The sequence below is a fragment of the Lathyrus oleraceus genome, chromosome 5, assembly GCF_024323335.1.
Source record: "Lathyrus oleraceus cultivar Zhongwan6 chromosome 5, CAAS_Psat_ZW6_1.0, whole genome shotgun sequence".
NCBI classification, from domain to species: domain Eukaryota; kingdom Viridiplantae; phylum Streptophyta; class Magnoliopsida; order Fabales; family Fabaceae; genus Lathyrus; species Lathyrus oleraceus.
In genome coordinates this window covers 586654133-586673973 of record NC_066583.1, presented here as the reverse complement: position 1 = coordinate 586673973, position 19841 = coordinate 586654133, and the positions used below count along the sequence as shown (strand labels likewise).

The 19841-nt window shown below is 32.8% G+C and overlaps 1 protein-coding gene and 1 pseudogene across 1 annotated transcript; both read right to left on the bottom strand.

Moving 5' to 3' along the window:
• Positions 1–5646: 5646 nt before the first annotated feature.
• On the bottom strand, positions 5647–8294 carry LOC127082243 (cellulose synthase-like protein H1; annotated as a pseudogene).
• Positions 8295–11238: 2944 nt separating this feature from the next.
• On the bottom strand, positions 11239–18462 carry LOC127086715 (cellulose synthase-like protein H1). Its single transcript, XM_051027508.1, has 9 exons — positions 18013–18462; positions 17600–17933; positions 17410–17529; positions 14115–14231; positions 13815–14027; positions 12918–13056; positions 12435–12598; positions 12000–12350; positions 11239–11906 (listed from the first exon to the last, which is right to left on the bottom strand). The coding sequence occupies exons 1-9, from the start codon at positions 18267–18269 to the stop codon at positions 11385–11387; spliced, it is 2217 nt and encodes a 738-aa protein (XP_050883465.1). The 5' UTR covers positions 18270–18462; the 3' UTR covers positions 11239–11384.
• Between the last annotated feature and the right edge of the window lie 1379 nt (positions 18463–19841).

Below are 19841 nucleotides of genomic sequence, written 5' to 3'. Positions count from 1 at the left end.
TCAAAATATTTTTTGATGACACAAGTTAGGCTTGACACTAGACCAACATTCTTCTAGCGTGATTTCTTCTAGCTTCTTCGTCGAACATCTATTCAAGATGTATGTTGCAGTCGATACAACTTCTCCCCATAATTCTTTAGGTAGATGATTGTCTTTCAATATACTTTTTACCATATTCATGATGGTTCTATTTTTCCTTTCTGTTGTGGAATGTAGGGTGGTACCACCTCATGCGCAATCCATTCTTTCTCACATAATGTGTCGAAGTTCTTCGATACATATTCTCCACCACTGTCAGTCCTCGGAATCTTGAGCTTTCGATCACTTTGTCTTCTGACCGTAGAATTAAACTTGGAAAATACCTCGCTCACTTCATTTTTCTTCTTGATCAGGTAAGTCCACAGTTTTCTACTAAAATCATTTATGAATGTGACAAAGTATCTATTACCTCCAATCAAATCCACCTTGATAGGACCACACACATCAGAGTATATGACTTTAAGAATTGTCTTTGAACTTCTTCTTGCATCCTTGCTGAAGTTGATCGTGTGTTGCTTCGCCTACACACACTCCTCACGCACTTCATTTGCAATGTCAATTTCTGGTAACATTGAAACCATATTTCTTCTCTTCAGATATTTGATGCCTTTGAAATTAAGATGACCAAGTCTATAGTTCCATATCCATTCATCCCTACTAGGTGCAGTTGCAAGGAACTTGTGCTCCATCACATTAAGTTTAATCCTAAAGGTTCTAGTCTGAAACATATGAGTCTTCAAGATTGACCTTCCATCTGATTTGAGAACTCTCATCATCTTTTCTTTAATTGACACTTTGTAATTCTTTTCGACCAATTGCCATATTATGAGAAACTTACTTTTCATGCCTGATATGTACAAGACATTGGAAATTACTGACCTCTTGCCATCTTTCCTCATAATCAGAACATCACCAATACCTTCAGCTGGTAGAGTATTGTTATTTCCAGATTTTACTATGTTCTTCATTGAGGATTTTATGTTGACAAACCAATCTTTCCTACCAGTCATGTGGGTTGGGCATTCTGAGTCCAAGTACCATTGGTCATGAGATCTTTCTTCATATACTGTTGTGACCACCAACAACATCTCTTCTTCTTCATGCTTTTTAAACTTTGCATAATTTTCCTGATTATTATGTTTTTCAGGACAATCAATAGAGTAGTGACCATACTTCTGACAATTGAAATATTGAATGTGACTTTTGTCAGGTTTTTGACCACCACCTCTTCCTCTACCTGGAACACTACCTCTTTGGTTGCGTTGGTATGAGGAGTTTCTCTAATTCGACCAACCTCCTTCTTGCTAATTTTGATCAGTCGAATTATTCTAGCATAATATACCTTTGTTGTCGAACCACTTCCCTTTCCCTTTCTTTTCTCTTATCGATTGGGTCTGCAAAGCCACATCACTTTTTGACTTGCTTGCAGCTCTTTCAGTCATTCTTTGTTCATGAGATTAAAGCGCCCCTTGAAGCTCCTCCTTTGTAAATTTTGACAAATATTTCAATTCTTCTATGGCTACTACCACATGGTCTAACTTTGGAGCCAATGACCTCGAGATCTATGCAACAACTAATTTTGATGTCTAATAACTTCTCGACAAGTGTACCGAGAAGTCAGGGGTGGTGGTGTTGTTTACTTGGGAGTGAAAAGAACTTTTTTCCAATTTATTTTTTTTCAAATTTTTATTTAAGCCCAGGTCAGAACGATTATTTTAAAGAATTGTTGTTACATGTCTTTTAATCAAATAAAAAAATGCAGTAGTAGAACAACAAGAACTACAACAAGAACACAAAGAACAAAAACAAGAACAAAAACAACAACAATAACAACAACAAAAATAACAACAAGAATAACAACAAGAATAACAACAAGAACAACAACAACTATGAGGGCAAAGACTCCTAGTCCTTATTTTAATGATATCAAACCTTTTTAGTTGCTCATAATGTGTGCTTTGGACGGTTTCATCATATCATAGAATACATTCATACTCCAACATGCTTAAAGTATAAAAAAAATGTGTGCATGCATATATGAGCATCTCATTGACTTGAATAATACACTTGGTCATCGTTGGTACCTTAGGTTCATAAAAGAATGGTTTCAAGTGATCAAAATACGTCTCAAAAAACATTTTTTGACAGTTGAAGAACTCTAAGTCGACTCACACCTTGGAGCGGTCGACTCATTCGTACATATTCCAGTCTGTGTAACTCTCGGGTCTGAACAGGTTGATTCATAGGTCGACTCAATCCTGGGAAAACTAAATGAGTCGACTCATCCACATGATTGCGTCGACTCATTGCCTGTTTCATTTGAACCATGTTGCCATGGGTCTGAACAGGTCGAGTCATAGGTCGACTCAACTATGGAAAAACCCTGTTTGAGTCGACTCATCCCCTGTTTGAGTCTACTCATTGCCTGCTTCATTTGAGTAGTTTTTGCCTCAGGTCTGAACAGGTCGAGTGGTTGCTGTTGGCACTCAATTTTCTACTGTGCATTTTTGCAAAAAAAATTTGTTATGTTTGTTACTTTGTCCATGCATCATATATATATTCTAGAGTTTCTTCTTCAATAAAACAACAAGAAAAGTGAAAGATATACACTAAAGTTCCTCTTCATCTTCATTCTTCATTGCATTTCTCAACAACTACACATAAATTTTTTTGTTGATCATTGTGTATTGCTGTAGTGATAACGTCCAAATAGAATTGTGTAATCTTAGTTTGGGTAGAGGCTTTGAGTGGGTTTTTCTTGAATAAAACCATTGGGGTTTTGTCCTCCAAGAATTAGTTTTTTTCCATTAATCTTTGCTTCATAGATTCATCTGAGTGAAAGGTTTGAAGAACGGTGGGTTCATTCAAACAAGTAACGGTAATCGGAGGATTGTGAAGAAAGGTTAGGATTCAAGCGTCTTGCGATTGAAGTCAGTTGAGCTAGAATTTTGGAGAACGTGGAGTTCTTGCAATAAGGTAGCTACAACTGGAGGTTTCACACAGATCTGATCGAAATCAGCCGAGCTAGAGTTTTGGAGAACGTGGAGTTCTTGCAATAAGGTAGCTACAACTGGAGGTTTCACACAGATCTGATCGAAATCAGCCGAGCTAGAGTTTTAGAGAATGTGGAGTTCTTGCAATAAGGTAGCTACAACCGGAGGTTTGTTCGGAACGCTTGAAGGACTTGGTTCAACTCGAATCAAGGGGGAGAAGTGAATAAGATCTACAACAACACTTGGGGTTGGTTGGTGGTGATCATTTCTTCTCTTGTATTAACTTTGCAACTTGTTAATAAATATCTCAATTCTAGATTTAGAATTGGGGGCAAACGTACCCTAAGCGAGGACGAAAGGGGAACTACCTAAACAAATCTGGTGTTGTTCTCTCTTTCTCTTAACTCTTTAAATTCTTCATAAATTAAGTCTTGTGTAAAATTAATAGTAAAATTAATCTAGCTTAATTGATGTGCATAGAAGATGTTCGATAAATTGGTGCAATCACTTTGATTGCAACTAAGTAAAATTCCGCACATTCAATTTGAGTGAAATTGAGACTTGGTGTGAAGTGCACACCAAGTGTTTGATAAAATTAACCTCACACAAGTCTATCAATATTTTACTTGTTCTCTTATTGTGTTAACTCATCATTAGTGGTAACTATATCAAGGATTGGGGTAATTAATCTATTGATTAAGATAGTGGTTGAATATCTCTATCTTAGTTATTCCATTTGGTTTCACGCATATCGGATCTTTCCATTAACAGATCATTTAGACGATTGTGGTCTAGGGAGCTTTCGCAACCTTTAAAAACAATTTTAAAAAGCGTTAAATTTTAAATACTAATCTATTCAACCCCACTTCTAGATTGGTACTATCGTCTAACAACAACAAAAAAAAGAACAACAAGAACAACAACAACTAACATTGCTAACTTGGATCCATGTTTTCCTTGTCTCATTCAAGTTGGAGAAGAGATGATGGAGTTCTGAAGTTTGTTAATGCAAGAAATGATGTCTTCGAGTTTTGTTAATGGAAGAAATGATATTTTTGAGCTTGGTTTAATGGAGAAATAGAGTTTCGTAAATGAAAGATGATGTTTGGAGGTAGAAGATGAAGTCCGTCTAAGCTAGAAGTACGTCTAAGTTTTAGGTTTCACGCGGATCACTAATGGCACTGTCTTGAGCGTTGATACTCACAAAATGGACGAAAAATATTCGTTTCAAGATAGTGAAGAAAAACAATAAACGCGCTTATATTTTCCCATGACCCTAAGTGAGTTTTCACCATAGTTGAAAGTTACAACTATGATAAAAAAAATGGCTTAAAAATAAGTAAAAACAAAATTGTAGGTGCTAGGATTCGAACTCATGATCATGTGCCACTTTTCATCATAGTTGAAAGTTCCAACCGTGATAAAAAGTGGCTTAAAAATAAATAAAAAACAAAATTGTAGGTGTTATGATTCGAACTCATGACCATGCACCACTTTTCACCACGGTTGGAAGTTTCAACCGTGATAAAAAGTTACTTAAAAAGAAATAAAAAATAAAATTGTAAGTGCTAGGATTGGAACTCATGACCAGACGTCACTTTTCACCACGGTTGAAAGTTCCAACCATGGTGAAAAGTGGCTTAAATTAAAAATAAAAGGAAAGCGTCTAAATGAATACAATCTACCACGGTGGATACTTTGACTGAGTGAAATGACATTACGAAAGGTAGCTTTTGTAGTGGTGGTTATCTCTGATATCAAATTATCATCGTTGTTGATTGATTTATATGTAAATTGATTTGTGTAATAAGAGTGAAATACCTGCTTAATGTCGTCTAATTTATCAATAACTCGATTGTCATGAATGATACTATTGATACCATGTAGGGATTGCCTAATCTTGACAATTCTATGGAATTACTTTGTATTCCAATTTTCATATGTGATCCACTTAGCTCTAACTTAGTCCTTCCAAAACTAATGTTGAAATTTTAGAATTTTGTCTAGAACTTCTTGTATATTTATTTCATCAGTCTTAAGATGATAAAAATAATCAGCATTGTTGATTTGAGCTTAAATAAAATTGAGATCCTTCATTTCTTTGGACATATTATTGTTAACATCACAAAAAAATATATTTGTTTCCTAAAAACAGCTTTAAGAGATTTTAGGTTTTGAAAGAGAAAGAGCATAGAGAGTCAACAATTTGGTGACTAGTGGTTATCAACAACTTCCCTGCAAACTTAATGAGATTTCCACAATTTTGTGAAATTTAAAAGGTGAGGTGATTTTTAGACCTTCTAGGGTGTGCCTTTAGGACATGATAATAACATGATTTTGGTGAATTTAATAGTAGGGAACGATCCATTATTATGTTGTATTAGGCTTGACCCATTCTAAAACACAAACCTTGGAGAATTGTAATACTTGTGGGGGATTAATCACAAAATCAAGAATAGAAAGTAATGTATACCCCATATTCCACATCTTATTTAAAGCAACACTTTATAAGTTGTTTAAATGTTCTTCCATTTTTCAAGGAATTTATTTCAATATGTAAAGACAATGCAAAGAAATAACACACAACACATTTAAGACACCTATATGAATTTGATCACACTATAATAGAAAGTTTACATAAATACACAAAAAGTAAAGACAACATCATTGATTTGAATACTCTAGATAATGGGATGCCGTGATTTATAGTTCCAAACAACCCTTTCAAAAATGGCCAATAACATGCAACCAAATAAGCACTACAAAACACTTCTCCATAACCATATTCAAGCCCACTTCTAACATGTGGTCCCCATCCAAATAAGCTCTTAAATAATGCCATAAATTGGACAAACAATATAGTTGTACTAGGTAGAAATATCAGAGACTCGTTCAAACTAAACCTTCCATCATAAAAAGATGATTTGTTTTTCTTTGTTATTTCAAAGACAGGTTCAGATATTCGTAATCGCTTAAGTATGATAGTCAAAAAACCATAAAACTAAGCACTCGTGGTTGTAATTCTTATCATCCTCTGATTATTCCACCATGTTCTAATAGACAACCTTGTTTTTAAGTCTTCTGATAAAGTAGATATGTTGTAATTCACAAACAAAGAAGCATGTAACCAAAGCTTCTGCGTGATATTAGTAAAAAGGTAAAATAAATTAGTTGTTGAATTTAGAAATAAAAATAATAATAAAAGACTCATTAAAATATGTTAGGTCACCTGAGGCAAGAAAGTGGAGTTAGTGAGAATGCAGTAGGCAGATAGAGAAGCATAACAGATTTCAGGAATTGATCTTTAGGCCCAACTCAAGATCCAAACATACCCTAAAGTCTGTCTAAATTGAGAAAATTTTACCTTGTACCCCTACAATTAACCCCATACCCCTACAAAAATTTAAAAATTCCCATTTTACCCTTAATTGATTTTAACCAATTTACCATTTCATTTTTACCATTCAATTGAAAATTGCAAAAACTACACTTTCACACCCCTCGCACCGGAACTCTTGCAAAAAGACTTCCGGTATGTATTTTTCCAAACCGGAAGACTTTAGGAAAGACTTCCGGAACACAAAAAAAGCAAACCGAAACACTTAAGGAAAGAGTTCCGGTTCAGATAAAAAAAAAATCAAAAAAATTTGCATACCGGAACTCTTTGGAGAAGTGTTCCGGTATGCATTATGTGTGTTCCGGAAGTCTTTCCTAAAGTCTTCCGGTACGTTTTTTTTAAAAAAAAAAATTTTTAATTTTTAATTTTTTTTTTTTACAGAAATGAGGGTATTTTGGTCAAAAAATTTTTAATGTAGGGGTATGGGTACAATTGTAGGGGTATAGGGTAAAATTTTCCTAAATTGAAGCTTACCATAGAAAAAGCCCAAAATTGGGTTGTGATAGCTGACCAGAATATCAAACATTCCTGAAGCCCATCTTTTTTGTTGAATAATATTTATTATGTTATCTTGAGGCGAACAATCCTTAAAGGAAATTAGGTCAGGTGAATATAATTCGGATTTCCAACCTTTTGTATGAATGTTCAATCCAATAAGTACATCTTCTAACGTTGATCCATATAACCATCCGACCTAATTATTGTTTTCAAAACACTAGAATATTAATTAAATCCATGCTCGTAAATTGTACCCATTTTTAATACACATTGCCTATGTGGCTCACATGTTTGCCCCAAACAGTGCCTTGTTGAAATCTGCAACTAGAAACCTTTGTTGCATCCTCAAGAGAGTTACAAAGATTATAATTGAGATTTAATATTTTTCCATATTTTCCCTTCCAACACATGAGTAGTTAATTCAAGAAATATCTTTGAAATTCCAAATATCTCTTCCATTTGTTTAAATAAAATCAACAAAAAGATGCATCTCATGATTAACATGTGTTTCAGGCTAAACACTTCAAATTTAAAGAAAAAATATCTAACAACTCAATAAAAAACTTAAAATATTGATTTTGGCGCATTTCAATTACATATCAAAATATTTTAGGTTTTATTAAATATTTATATATAAAATATATATGATATAAATTTTTAATCTAATAGTAAATTTTTATAAAATTTGAATTCGTATAAAAATTATTGATTGGGGGAATATTACACAAGTTAGAATGTAGAATAATAAGTATACTAAATAGTTTAATATGAATTACCATTGATAACACCTCCATTTTTCTTTCCAATTTGAATATCATTATCAGGAGAAAGGCCGTAAATTACTTTTCTTCTATGAAAGCAATTTGTTCCTGCATACAGAATCCCTTGAAGTCCTCCATATCCTCCTCCCACATACTACATTGGACAAAATAATAAAATTAACTAGACAATTGTAATTCCCTCACTAAAACTTATAAACATACTTGAATACTCTTTTAAAAAATATAATGAAATGTATTAAATAAGTAAATTTTTAAAATATTTTTTCCGCAAAAAAATTGGAATACTTTTTAATTTTAAAACTTTATTTCAAGTATTTTTTTAGATTTAAAATATTAAATTTAGTTAAGAGTATTATAACATTTTTTCATGTGTGCCTAATATTACAAGAGTAAAATCGAAGAAAAAAATTATACGGAGAAAGTTTTTCACATTTGAAACAAAGAATAGAAAAGAAATTGCAGTATAGTCAGGTGGGACAAATCATCTACAAAAATCCGGTGTTTTTTTTTACAGACAACCAAGTAAAATTTTATCAGTTGAAGATTCGAGATGATGACGATGTTCACCATATGTTTCTCAGTCATGAACAATTTGGGTACAATGATATAAATTTATATATATTAACACAACAAAATCAAGTGTCTCAGTTTGTTGATCCGTCACAAGTATTTTGTGAAAGTGATGATGACGAACAAGCTGAAGTCGATGTTTTTGACGAGGAAGAAGAAGAAGTTGAGTTATTGGTTGATGAAATGGTGAATGATGAAGAAGAAGAAGAGCCATTACCAGCTAGTTATGTATATTGTCCACCTTAACACATGACAAACTTGAATTTGGGTACAGATGAACCTTCGTTAGATATATTTTACAATCCTTATGTGCAAATTCAAGGATCATTGGAAGAATGAGACAAATTTCGCATAAAAGAAGATTGTGTCAGAGCCATTAAAAAGTATCACATGGAATTATCAACTGATTATAGGGTTGATCGAACTAATGCAACGAGGTATAAGATTTATTTTTGAAATGAGCTCTGCCTGTTCCGGTTGTCAGCATCTTACCGGAAGAGGAGTGATTCTTGGAATATAGGTTCTATGAGTCCATTTCACATATGCTTAATTGCGAACCTAATGCAAGACCATCGCAAACTCAGATCTTAGTTAATATATGATGAAATTTTGTCTATCATTAGCGACAACCCATCGCTAAAGGCGAGTACAATAATCTCGTATATTGTAACATAATACAACTATACTCCATCATACAGGAAAGCATGGATAGCTAGGACTAAGACAGTTGAAAAAGTGTTTGGCAATTGGGAGGAGTCATACAAATAAGTTCCAAAATACTTGGTGGCTCTTAAACATTATGCTCCAGGGACTATTGTCAATTTGGAAATGTTGTCGGCGTATATCTCAGACGAGACTTATGCTATTGGTAATGGAATATTCCACCGACTCTTCTGGACGTATCAACCAAGCATAAAAAAGTTTTGCTTTATGTAAACCTATTATACAAATTGATGGTATATGATTGTACGAGAAATATAAAGGAACACTAATGATGGTAGTGGCACAAGATGACAACAACAACATTTTTCCAATCGCATTTGCTCTAGTTTAAAAGGAGACTGCTGGGGGATGGAGTTTTTTCCTAAAAAATCTCTGATTGCATGTTGCTCCTCAACCTAACTTATGTTTGATCTCAGACCGATACCTTTCAATAGTGAGTGCCTACAAAAACATTGATAATGGATGGCAGGATCCTCCTTCGATGCAAGTCTACTGCATTAGATATATCTCTCAAATATTCATGTGGGAGATCAAAGACAAAACATTCCGGAAGAAGGTTGTCAACGCAGGGTATGCACTAACAGAACCTTCTTTCAAACACTACTGCGAAGACATCAGATTGTCAAACGCATATGCAATAAGGTGGATCGACAATATTCCATTGGAGAAGTGGACTAGGGCAAACGACAATGGTCAATGATGGGGCCACATGACAACAAATCTTGTGAAATCAATGAACTTTATCTTCAAAGGCATCTGAATCCTACCTATAACCGCTTTAGTGCAAGCAACCTATTGCAGGATAGGGGCGATGTTTGAGACCAGACGTTCCAAATGGAGTTCAGTGTTACAATCTGGGAAGTTGTTCAGTGATGCTTCAATGAAATTTATTAAAGAGGAAGCTTCCAAAGCTAACACACATGTGGTCACGGTGTTTGACCGTACTAAAGGTTGATACAATGTTGTGATTCAATGGATCACAATGAAGGCATGTCGAGGGGACAATATCAAGTGGAACTAGATAGAGGTTGATGCGACTGCGGAAATTTCCAAGTCTTTCGTATTCCCTGCTCCCGTCATAACGACATGTTCAAATGTTCGACGAGATTCTTCCAACTTACTACCCGATGTTTAAAAAGTCATAAGTTTTGCAATGTTTACAAAATTAGCTTTTCAGTGGTAGAAAAAGAGGATTACTGGCTTGCATATCAAGGGGACATTCTCTCGCACAATGAAATAATGTGAAGAAATAAAAGGGGCCGCCCAAACAACACCGGTATTCGAACCGAAATGGATACAACGAGCAAAATGGTTAGATTATGTAGTTCATGTCGCCAGCCTGATCATAATCGTACTAACTGTTCCAGTATTGAAACAAGCATAACAAGATAATTTTAATTGTAATTATCTTGCTTTATATTAAAAACAACATCCATTTCATAAGATAACTTTGTGAGGAAATATCATTACAAACAAATACAACACATACAACACATAAGCAACACATAAACAACAACACTAGAAACTACATCAAATAAAATACCATCACTAATAAATACAAAACATAAACAACATAATTATGTGATTACAATCATAAAAACAATTTTGTGAGGAGTATACATCATCCTGCGAATGTCTTTGTTAACTTTAATATTCACCCATAAACGAACTTCTCCATTTTGGTTGAGCGTCGTATCAAGCCATTGAATTCTTCTGATCCTTTCACCATCTTCAATGTCTCCATCTAACCAACGGTTCAACGTCCTATTAAGATGTTCGAACGTATCTACATTGCAAAGTCGGATCTTCATCGGAGGCTGCACTGCTGAAAAGATTAAATCAACATTTCTCTTCTGAATATATGGACACAAGTATGAATATACAAATATTTTAAATAAAATTGAAGGAGATTGAAGGAAAATGGAAGAAGGGTAAGAAGTTGTGTGAAAAATTATGGGAGAAATGTTGTATTTATAGATGAGTGCACATGCATGCGCCATTGCTTTGGGCGCACACACACATGGCTACATGCATGCGCCAATGTTTTGGATGCACACGAACATGACTACGTGCATGCCAATGCATGTGACACTTTCACATGCATGGCCCAATACATGCGCCTAAGCCATTGCCGCCTTCTATTCATTGGTAATTAGATGTTCCAGTTGGACTGACGCCTTCTTCAACTAGATAATTTTTCCAGGAAGAGCATTCTTTGATCAAATAGAAAGTAATGTATACCCCATACTGCACATCTTATTTACATAAACACTTTATAAGTTATTTAAATGTTCTTCCATTTTACAAGGAATTTATTTCAATATGTAAAGTCAATGCAAAGAAATAGCACATAGCACATTTAGCATACCTATATGAATTTGATCACACTATAATAGAAAGTTTACATAAATACACAAAAAGTAAAGACAACATCGTTGATTTGAATATTGTAGATAACGGGATGCCATGATTTCCAATTCCAAACAACCCTTTCAAAAATGGCCAATAGCATGCAACCAAATAAGCACTACAAATCACTTCTCCATAACCATATCCAAGCCCATTTCTAACACGTGGTTCCCATCCAAATAAGCTCGTAAATAATGCCATAAGTTGGACAAACAATATAGTTGTACTAGGTAGAAATATCGGAGACTCGTTGAAACTAAATCTTCCATCATAAGAAGATGATTCGTTTTTCTTTGTTATTTCAAAAACAGGTTCAGATATTCGTAATCGCTTAAGTATGATAGCCAAAAATCCATAAAACCAAGCACTCATGGTTGTAATTCTTATCATCCTCTGATTATTCCACCATGTTCTAATAGACAATCCTGTTTTTAAGCCTTCTGATAAAGTAGATATGTTGTAATTCACAAACAAAGAAGCATGTAACCAAAGCTTCTGCGTGATATTAGTAAAAAGGTAAAATAAATTAGTTGTTGAATTTAGAAATAAAAATAATAATAAAAGACTCATTAAAATATGCTAGGTCACCTGAGGCAAGAAAGTAGAGTTAGTGAGAATGCAGTAGGCAGGTAGAGAAGCATAACAAATTTCAGGAACGGATCTTAAGGCCCAACTCAAGATCCAAAAATACCCCAAAGCCTGTCTAAATTGAAGTTTCCCATAAAAAAAGCCCAAAATTGGATTGTTATTGCTGACCAGAATATCAAACATTCCTGAAGCCCATCTTTTTTGTTGGATCATATTTATTATGTTATCTTGAGGCGAACAACCCTTAAAGGCAATCGGGTCGGGTGAACATAATTCAGATCTCCAACCTTTTATATGAATGTTCAATCCAGTAAGTACATCTTCTGACGTTGATCCATATAACCAACCCACCTAATTAATATTTTCAAAACAATAAAAGATTAGTTAAATTCATGCTTGTAACTTGTTTTAATGCACATAGTCTATGTTGCTCACCTGTTTGCCCCAGGCAGTGTCTTGTTCAAATCTGCAACTAGCAACCTTTGTTGCATCCTCAAGAGAGTTGCAAAGGTTATAATTGAGATTTAATATTTTCCCTTCTAAAGCATAAGTAGCCGATTCAAGAAAACTCTTTGAAGTTCCAAATATCTCTTCCATTTCTTTAAAAATAATCGACAAAAAGATGTATCTCATGATTAACATTGTGTTTCTGCTTTAAACACTTCAAATTTTAAGAAAAAAATGACGTAACTACTCAATAAAATACTTAAAATGTTAATTTTGGCGCATCTCAATTACATATCAAAATATTTTAGGTTTTATTAAAAATTCATATAAAAAATATATATGAGATAAATTTTTAATTTAATAGTAAATTTTCATAAAATTTGAATTCGTATAAAAATTATTGATTGGGGGAATATTACACAAGTTAGAATGTAGAATAATAAGTATACTAAATAGTTTAATATGAATTACCATTGATAACACCTCCATTTTTCTTTCCAATTTGAATATCATTATCAGGAGAAAGGCCGTAAATTACTTTTCTTCTATGAAAGCAATTTGTTCCTGCATACAGAATCCCTTGAAGTCCTCCATATCCTCCTCCCACATACTACATTGGACAAAATAATAAAAATTAACTTGACAATTGTAATTCCCTCACTAAAACTTATAAACATACTTAAATACTCTTAAAAAAATATTGAAATGTATTAAATAAGTCATTTTTAAAATATTTTTTACACAAAAAAATTGGAATACTTTTTAATTTTAAAACTTTATTTCAAGTATTTTTTATATTTAAAATATTAAATTGAATTAAGATTATTATAATATTTTTTTATGTGTGTCTAATATTACAAGAGTTAAACCGGAAATATACCGAAAAAACCAAAAACACGTCTGAGGAAGAAATTACATTTAACCTTATTAAATTTTAAAAAAATTAAAATAAATTTAATTATTTTAATGTTTTTAAAATTCACATTGTTAAGTTTAATAGTTTTTGGAAATTAGTTTCTTTTAAAATATTTGAAATATTAATTTTAATACTTTCCAATAATTATTAAAATTTATAATTAAATATAATAATTACCAAAAAATTATTTTTGTAAATAATATATGAAATACTAAATTTAATAATTTCCATAATTATTTTTTTAAAAATGGAATATTAGACTCTATAATATTATTATATTTTAGAAAAATATATTTTAATAAAAAATTTAGAATATTAAATTCTTAAAATTTCACAATCATTATGAACTAAAAATATGAAAATTTTGTAGATTTTTACTTTGCTTCATTTAAAATGACAAAATTGAAATTGGAAAGGTGTGAGTATATGTGTCATTTAAGAAGATCACGCACCAGAAACAATGTCACTAGCTGATTTCCAAAAGGATCATCTTTTAGCCCATCATAGAATTGTTGGGGACATTGAACAAATGCAACTTCCTTTTCTCCTTTTGAATCTAACAAAATGCACATGGCATGCAGAGCAATCTTTGGATTGTTCACATGCATGTCGCAGTCTAAGTTCAAGATGAAAGGAGCATTTGTCATCAATCCGGAAACTCTTGTCTATTCAAAATACAAATGATTAAATTATTTTTAGCTATATACAAGAATGCATTCAACAAATTATTTAAGAAGAAAACATAAACTTACTAGCACATTCATAGCACCAGCCTTGTATTGGTGTGGATGTTGAGGCATTTTCTCTCTAGATATGTAGATTAAGTGAGGCAAACCATCTTCAAGATTTTCCTTATTTTTCCATATTACCTACAAAATCAGGGGGGAAATATGTGTTTTGATGCATGCACCCTTTTAAGAAAACAACAGTATATCAATTGTAAATTTAAATTTAAATACTCAATTAATTAATTGTTTACTTATTGTGATTTTAAATTTGATAAAAAAGATGACAATGCTTGGTGGTTTGTTTATTGCGTTTTTCAAGCAAATGTATCAATACTATAAATTGTCTTACTCCAATAACAATTAAAAGATTTAAAAAGTGTGTTTTCTAAAAATATTGTAATTTTGTTTAATTATTGTCTGACTCAAAAATTTAGCATCCAAAGGGGTTGAAGCAAGGTGATCTCCTAACTCCTTTTATCTTCTTGTTTGTGGCGGAATGCTTCAATGAATTATTTTCTAGGGTTGTGGATCTTGACCTTTTTGGGTTTAGAGTGGGTTCCTCGGATCTGAGTGTCTCCCATCTTCAACATGTGAATGACACGGTTATCATGACAAAGGATTCAGTTGAGAGCATCTAGTCGATTAAGGCTATTCTTCGGAGTTTTGAGTTGGCTTCAAATTTTTCAGTAAACTTTGTGAAAGTAGTCTCATAGAAGTTAAGGTGGATCCATACTTTTTTTTTGATATAATTGATGACTTTCTTCAACGTAAGCTAAAGAACATTCCTTTAAAGTACCTAAGGTTATCGATGAGGGCTAATCCTCGCTTTAAGCCTACGTGGCAACCTATAGTACTGTCTTTTATACGGTTAAACTCATTGAAACATCACTACGTTAGCCTAGAAGGCCAAATGATGGTAATTAACATGATCCTTCAAATATGATGCTCAAATATTTTTCATCGCCTGTAGGTGGTAGGGCTGTTAACTTTCATTATGCTTTTTCCTAGTGAAAGGAGTTGTTGATTTGGATTCCAAAGTGGTGGATTCGTCCGATTGATTTGTGAATTATCTTAGTAAGAAAGTGAAATTATGTCTTATTACCTCCTTCTAGAAGGATCTGTAGGCTGAGCCCACTTTCAGGTGTATCAGGTTCCTTGAGCTTTTTAGTATCTACAACCAACAAAATTGGTCTGTTAGCCAGGTGAGATTCTTTGAGAATGAGAATTTTACTTGGGGTTTGAAGTGGAAGAGTTTCCTTTTGTATATCGATAAGAAATAGTCTCTAAACTAATGTTAATTATTAGGTATGTAACATTCTCCCGATATTCTGATAATTGATGTTGGTACCTTTTTAAGGATAATGTGTTTTATGTTGGCCCAACGTACTTATGGCTCCTTCAGTGTGACTTGTCTAGTGTTTTTTCGACAAACCTAGTGAACTTAACTCTTCCTCTTATCTGGGATAACCGGGAACCCTTTAAAGTGGTTATTTTCTTTTAGAATCTTCTCTAATATAAGGTTCATACTATACAACCTATTTAAGCGTAGGGTGTTAGTGTATCTTGAAGGTGTTTTGTGCCCATTAAGTATAGGGCCTTCTAAGTCGATTATTCATCTGTTTGTGACTTACGATTTCATAATTTCTATTTGGTAAATATTTTAGATGATTAAGGGGTTGTGTTTTGTTCTTCCTAGGAATCTTACTACTATATTTTTGGTCGTTAGATCGTCGGGTGGTATAGTTTGATTGATATGGAAATCCGAAAATGATATTGTTTTTTAGGTTTCTCTATCGCTGTGAAGAACATGGAAGAGAATAGCGTCTTCCTAACTTGGAAATTGTATATTAATAGGCATGCAAGTAGTATTTATGCTTTCGCTAGTTGGCTTAAGAACCTTATTCTTTATTTAAGCCAAGAAAGGGTGGAGTGACATTGACCTTGAGGTAGATAGTTCTTGGGAATGCCATTGAAAAATGCTCTTTTTTTTGTTGATAATGGTTGGTTTTGAATGAGATCAAGCCTTTCCCATATTAGGGTTGTATCTTGCTTTTGTTTCCTTCTTTTGGTCTAGATATTTTACTTTTGTGATTGAATTTTGGCATTTGTTGTAGTTTTTAGTTTTGTTCATTCTTTTTTACTTTTTGGATTCTCCTTTCGATATATATATATATATATATATATATATATATATATATATATATATATATATATATATATATATATATATATATATATATATATATATATATATATATATAACATGACACCTCTGATAACTCTTTACCGCATATTCGTATAACAAAATCCACTATTTATTTGAAAGTTATTATCATATAGATCATGTCTATAAAATTTAATATTAATCGGAAATTATTTAACATGTCAACTAGATAAATAAAAACTAACGTCTTACAAAATTTCATGAAAACCGTTAATTTTTATCATTCTGTTTAACATATCAAATAATTTTTTATTGAAGTAAAATTTTATACGCGTGATCTATATGCTAATAATTTTCAACCCAACAATGGACTTTGTTATACAAACATAAGGTAAAAATTATCGGAGATATTATATTATTAAGTTTGCCACCTTATAAAGAGAGATAACTACATATCAAGTAAATATTGTTTAAAGTCAACTTATAGATCCAAAGATATTATCCTATAAATCATATTTATAAAGTTTAAGATTAATCTATAATTATATTTTACATTATTAATATATACAAAGATTAACATAATAAATGTTAATTTTGATGTAACTCAATGGCATATAAATTATATTTTATATAATTTTAAAATTATTTTAGAATTGCTTTTCTTTTTTAACTCACGTCATAGTATTCGATGTCTCTATGCAGCTACAAATCTAATTATTTTAATATGATTTTTTGTTTACTTTTATACGAGTATTTTGGAGTGATTCTTATATGGACATAAATAGAAATCTAAATTCCACACACAAAACTACAAATAGTTTAATTATTTCCAGAATAATAAATAACTTTTGATATTTATTTCTCTTTCTATTCTTTTTTCCATTAGGAGTGTGTGCCGAACTAAATTTAATTGGTGGTTGTGAGCTCGTGTATTTTGTTTTGCTCTTCCTCTTTTTTCATTTTTGATTGATAAGTTTTTGGCCTCATTTAAATACTTTTCTTGGACTACTTTTTTGGTGCGTCGTTTTCTTGGTTTGCAGTGCCTTGTTGTTTTCCCTATTTTTGTCTCAAAGTATGTATTGTATTAGATTCGTGCACGTAAACTTTTTTCAATAGGTTGATTTTTCCATTTCAAAAAAGAAAAAAAACACTCACCTTGATTATGGCGGAATGATTTTTCTTATCTGTGTTTGAGAATATAGCGAACTCTTCTACAAGAGGAATTGAATTTTGTGCTGCATTCTCTATTTTACCTTTCAGATAACAGTATTCCTCCTGCAAAAATAAAGATTAAGAAAACTAAATTTATCGATTAATAACAAAATTTATGGAAGTGCAATATGACCTTCATTCTAAGCCAGTCTTGATGAAACTCTGGGAACTCTTTTCTGTTGCTATCATCATCTTCATCTAAGAAATACCTAAAAGGTGCTCTAATTTGAACATTGTATTTCTTACAAAAAGGTACCCAAAGCTTAGCAAATTTGGTAGCTTCCACAAGAGCATAGAAGGTAAGAACTGAACATGCATCATCAGAAACATAGCAAGCTAGCTTGTTAGCTGGATAATCAAGTGCCAATAACGACAACACTGTGTTCACTGTGATTATCGGTGGTTCTAGAACTGGATCTGCCGTTGTCACAAACAAATCCAATGCTGGAAGCTCGGATTCCGATACTCTAATGAAGAACAAAAAACATGATAGTTGATTATTAAAGCATATAGTATAACTACAAAAGAGAAGAAGAAGAAATATACCGAAGCATGAGACGGTCTAAGTGAGTTATGGTACGAACGGGAGACCATTTGGTGTTCATGGTGAGAATCCAAGTGAAGGTGAACCATGACTCACAAAGCATAGCAAGGACACAAGGGATGCTATAATTTCTGTCATAGAAGATACGGTAACCAAGAAGCAAGAGGAGGAAGAACAAAGTGAAGGAATCCATGACTCTTGAAAATGTGTACTTTAACCATATTTTATCATACAGAGGGAGAGTGTTCTCGTTCGCCATGTTCGTTCAACACTAACAGGGGAGGGAGTGTCGATTCGTCTTCTTTACTTATTGTTATGTGATTATGTGGTCTGTTGTTGAAACTCTTACTAACACGTTTATAGTAGGACAGGTCTACTTGCTTATCCGTTTTTGAAACTACACAAAACCGGAAATATTATTGAATGGATTAGATTTATAAGGTCTAACTTCTTACGATTGGGAATCATCTCGTACCCTATGACATGCATTTACGATGAAACATGTCAATATTCTAATATGGATGGAGATAAATTTAAAAAAATTATTTTAACCTTACCTGCTTACAAACAATAAATGTTTTTGTTGTTAGTGCGTGATGCACTTTTAATAAAGAGAGAAAGAACGAGAAAGAATGAAAAGAATTATTAATATTATTGAATTATGATTATACGAATCGAATTACAAAAAATATGTCTATTTATATACAAGCAACTTGTATACTAAATACAAATCTTAAACACTAATTAACTTTGAGTTTGAACTACACAACTTGGATTATATCACAACATACCCCCTTTAATCCAAATTGTCAAACATACGCTAATCATAGTCGATATGAACTATTCCTAATTTCTTTCTCAAATTCAAGAATCTGTCGATCTTTAATCATTTGGTGAAAATGTCGGTCAATTGTGCTTCACTTGAACAATGTCTTACTTCAAGTTCATCTTAATTTACCTTCTCCTTAAGAAGTGAAATCTAGCTTCGGTGTGCTTACTCCTTCTATGCAAAACTAGATTCTTCACAAGATTTATGGCTGACTTGTTGTCGATCTGCAACACCAGAGATTCTTTCACTTAGACCTCAATCTCTTCCAGCACAGATCTGATTCAAATTACTTGATAGGCAGTATAGGATCCTGCTATATATTCAATCTCACATGATGATAATGTCACCACATGTTGCTTTCTCGAGCACCATGAAATCGGGGCACCAAATACTTGAAAGAAGTAGTCAGTTGTGCTTCTTCGATCTTCCTTATCACCATACCAATCAGCATCTGAATAGAAAGTAACCATAGCTTCTTTGCTTTCAGGGTCTCTTCAAAATAGAATTCCATAATTTATCAATTCTTTTAAGTATCTCAGCATTCTTCTTGCAGCCTTCGTGTGTGACACCATGGGTTCACTCATGTATATGCTCACTAATCCGACTGAGAAACCTATATCAGGTCAACTATTGCACACATATCCCAGAGATCCGACAATTTGTTTGAACAAAGTTGCAATGACTTTTTCTTCCTCTCCATGCTTCTCCAACTTCAAATTTAGTTCGACAAGCCAAGATGCAAGAGTCGAATCATCCATCATGAATATCTGAGTATCTCTTTGATATACTTTCTTTGATGTAGCAGTATACCATACTTCGACATTTGAAATTTCATGCCTAGGAAATAAGACAAGTTTCCTAGATCCGACATTTCAAATTCTATCATCATCAGCTCTTTGAACTTCGACAAGTTCTTCAAGTTATTCCAGTTACCAGCAAGTCATCGACATATAATCAAGTGATTGTTATATATTATGCCACAACCTGTACATAGACACCATA

Bases quoted from the DNA above. Each gene is read 5' to 3' on its own strand.
- LOC127086715 (XM_051027508.1), bottom strand. From the start codon at position 18,269: ATGGCGAACGAGAACACTCTCCCTCTGTATGATAAAATATGGTTAAAG. The intron at 17,530-17,599 runs GTCATATTGCAC...TTATTTTTGCAG, and splicing joins AAGACTGGCTTAGAATGAAG to GAGGAATACTGTTATCTGAA. The intron at 11,907-11,999 runs GTGACCTAGCAT...AATATCACGCAG, and splicing joins ACTCTACTTTCTTGCCTCAG to AAGCTTTGGTTACATGCTTC.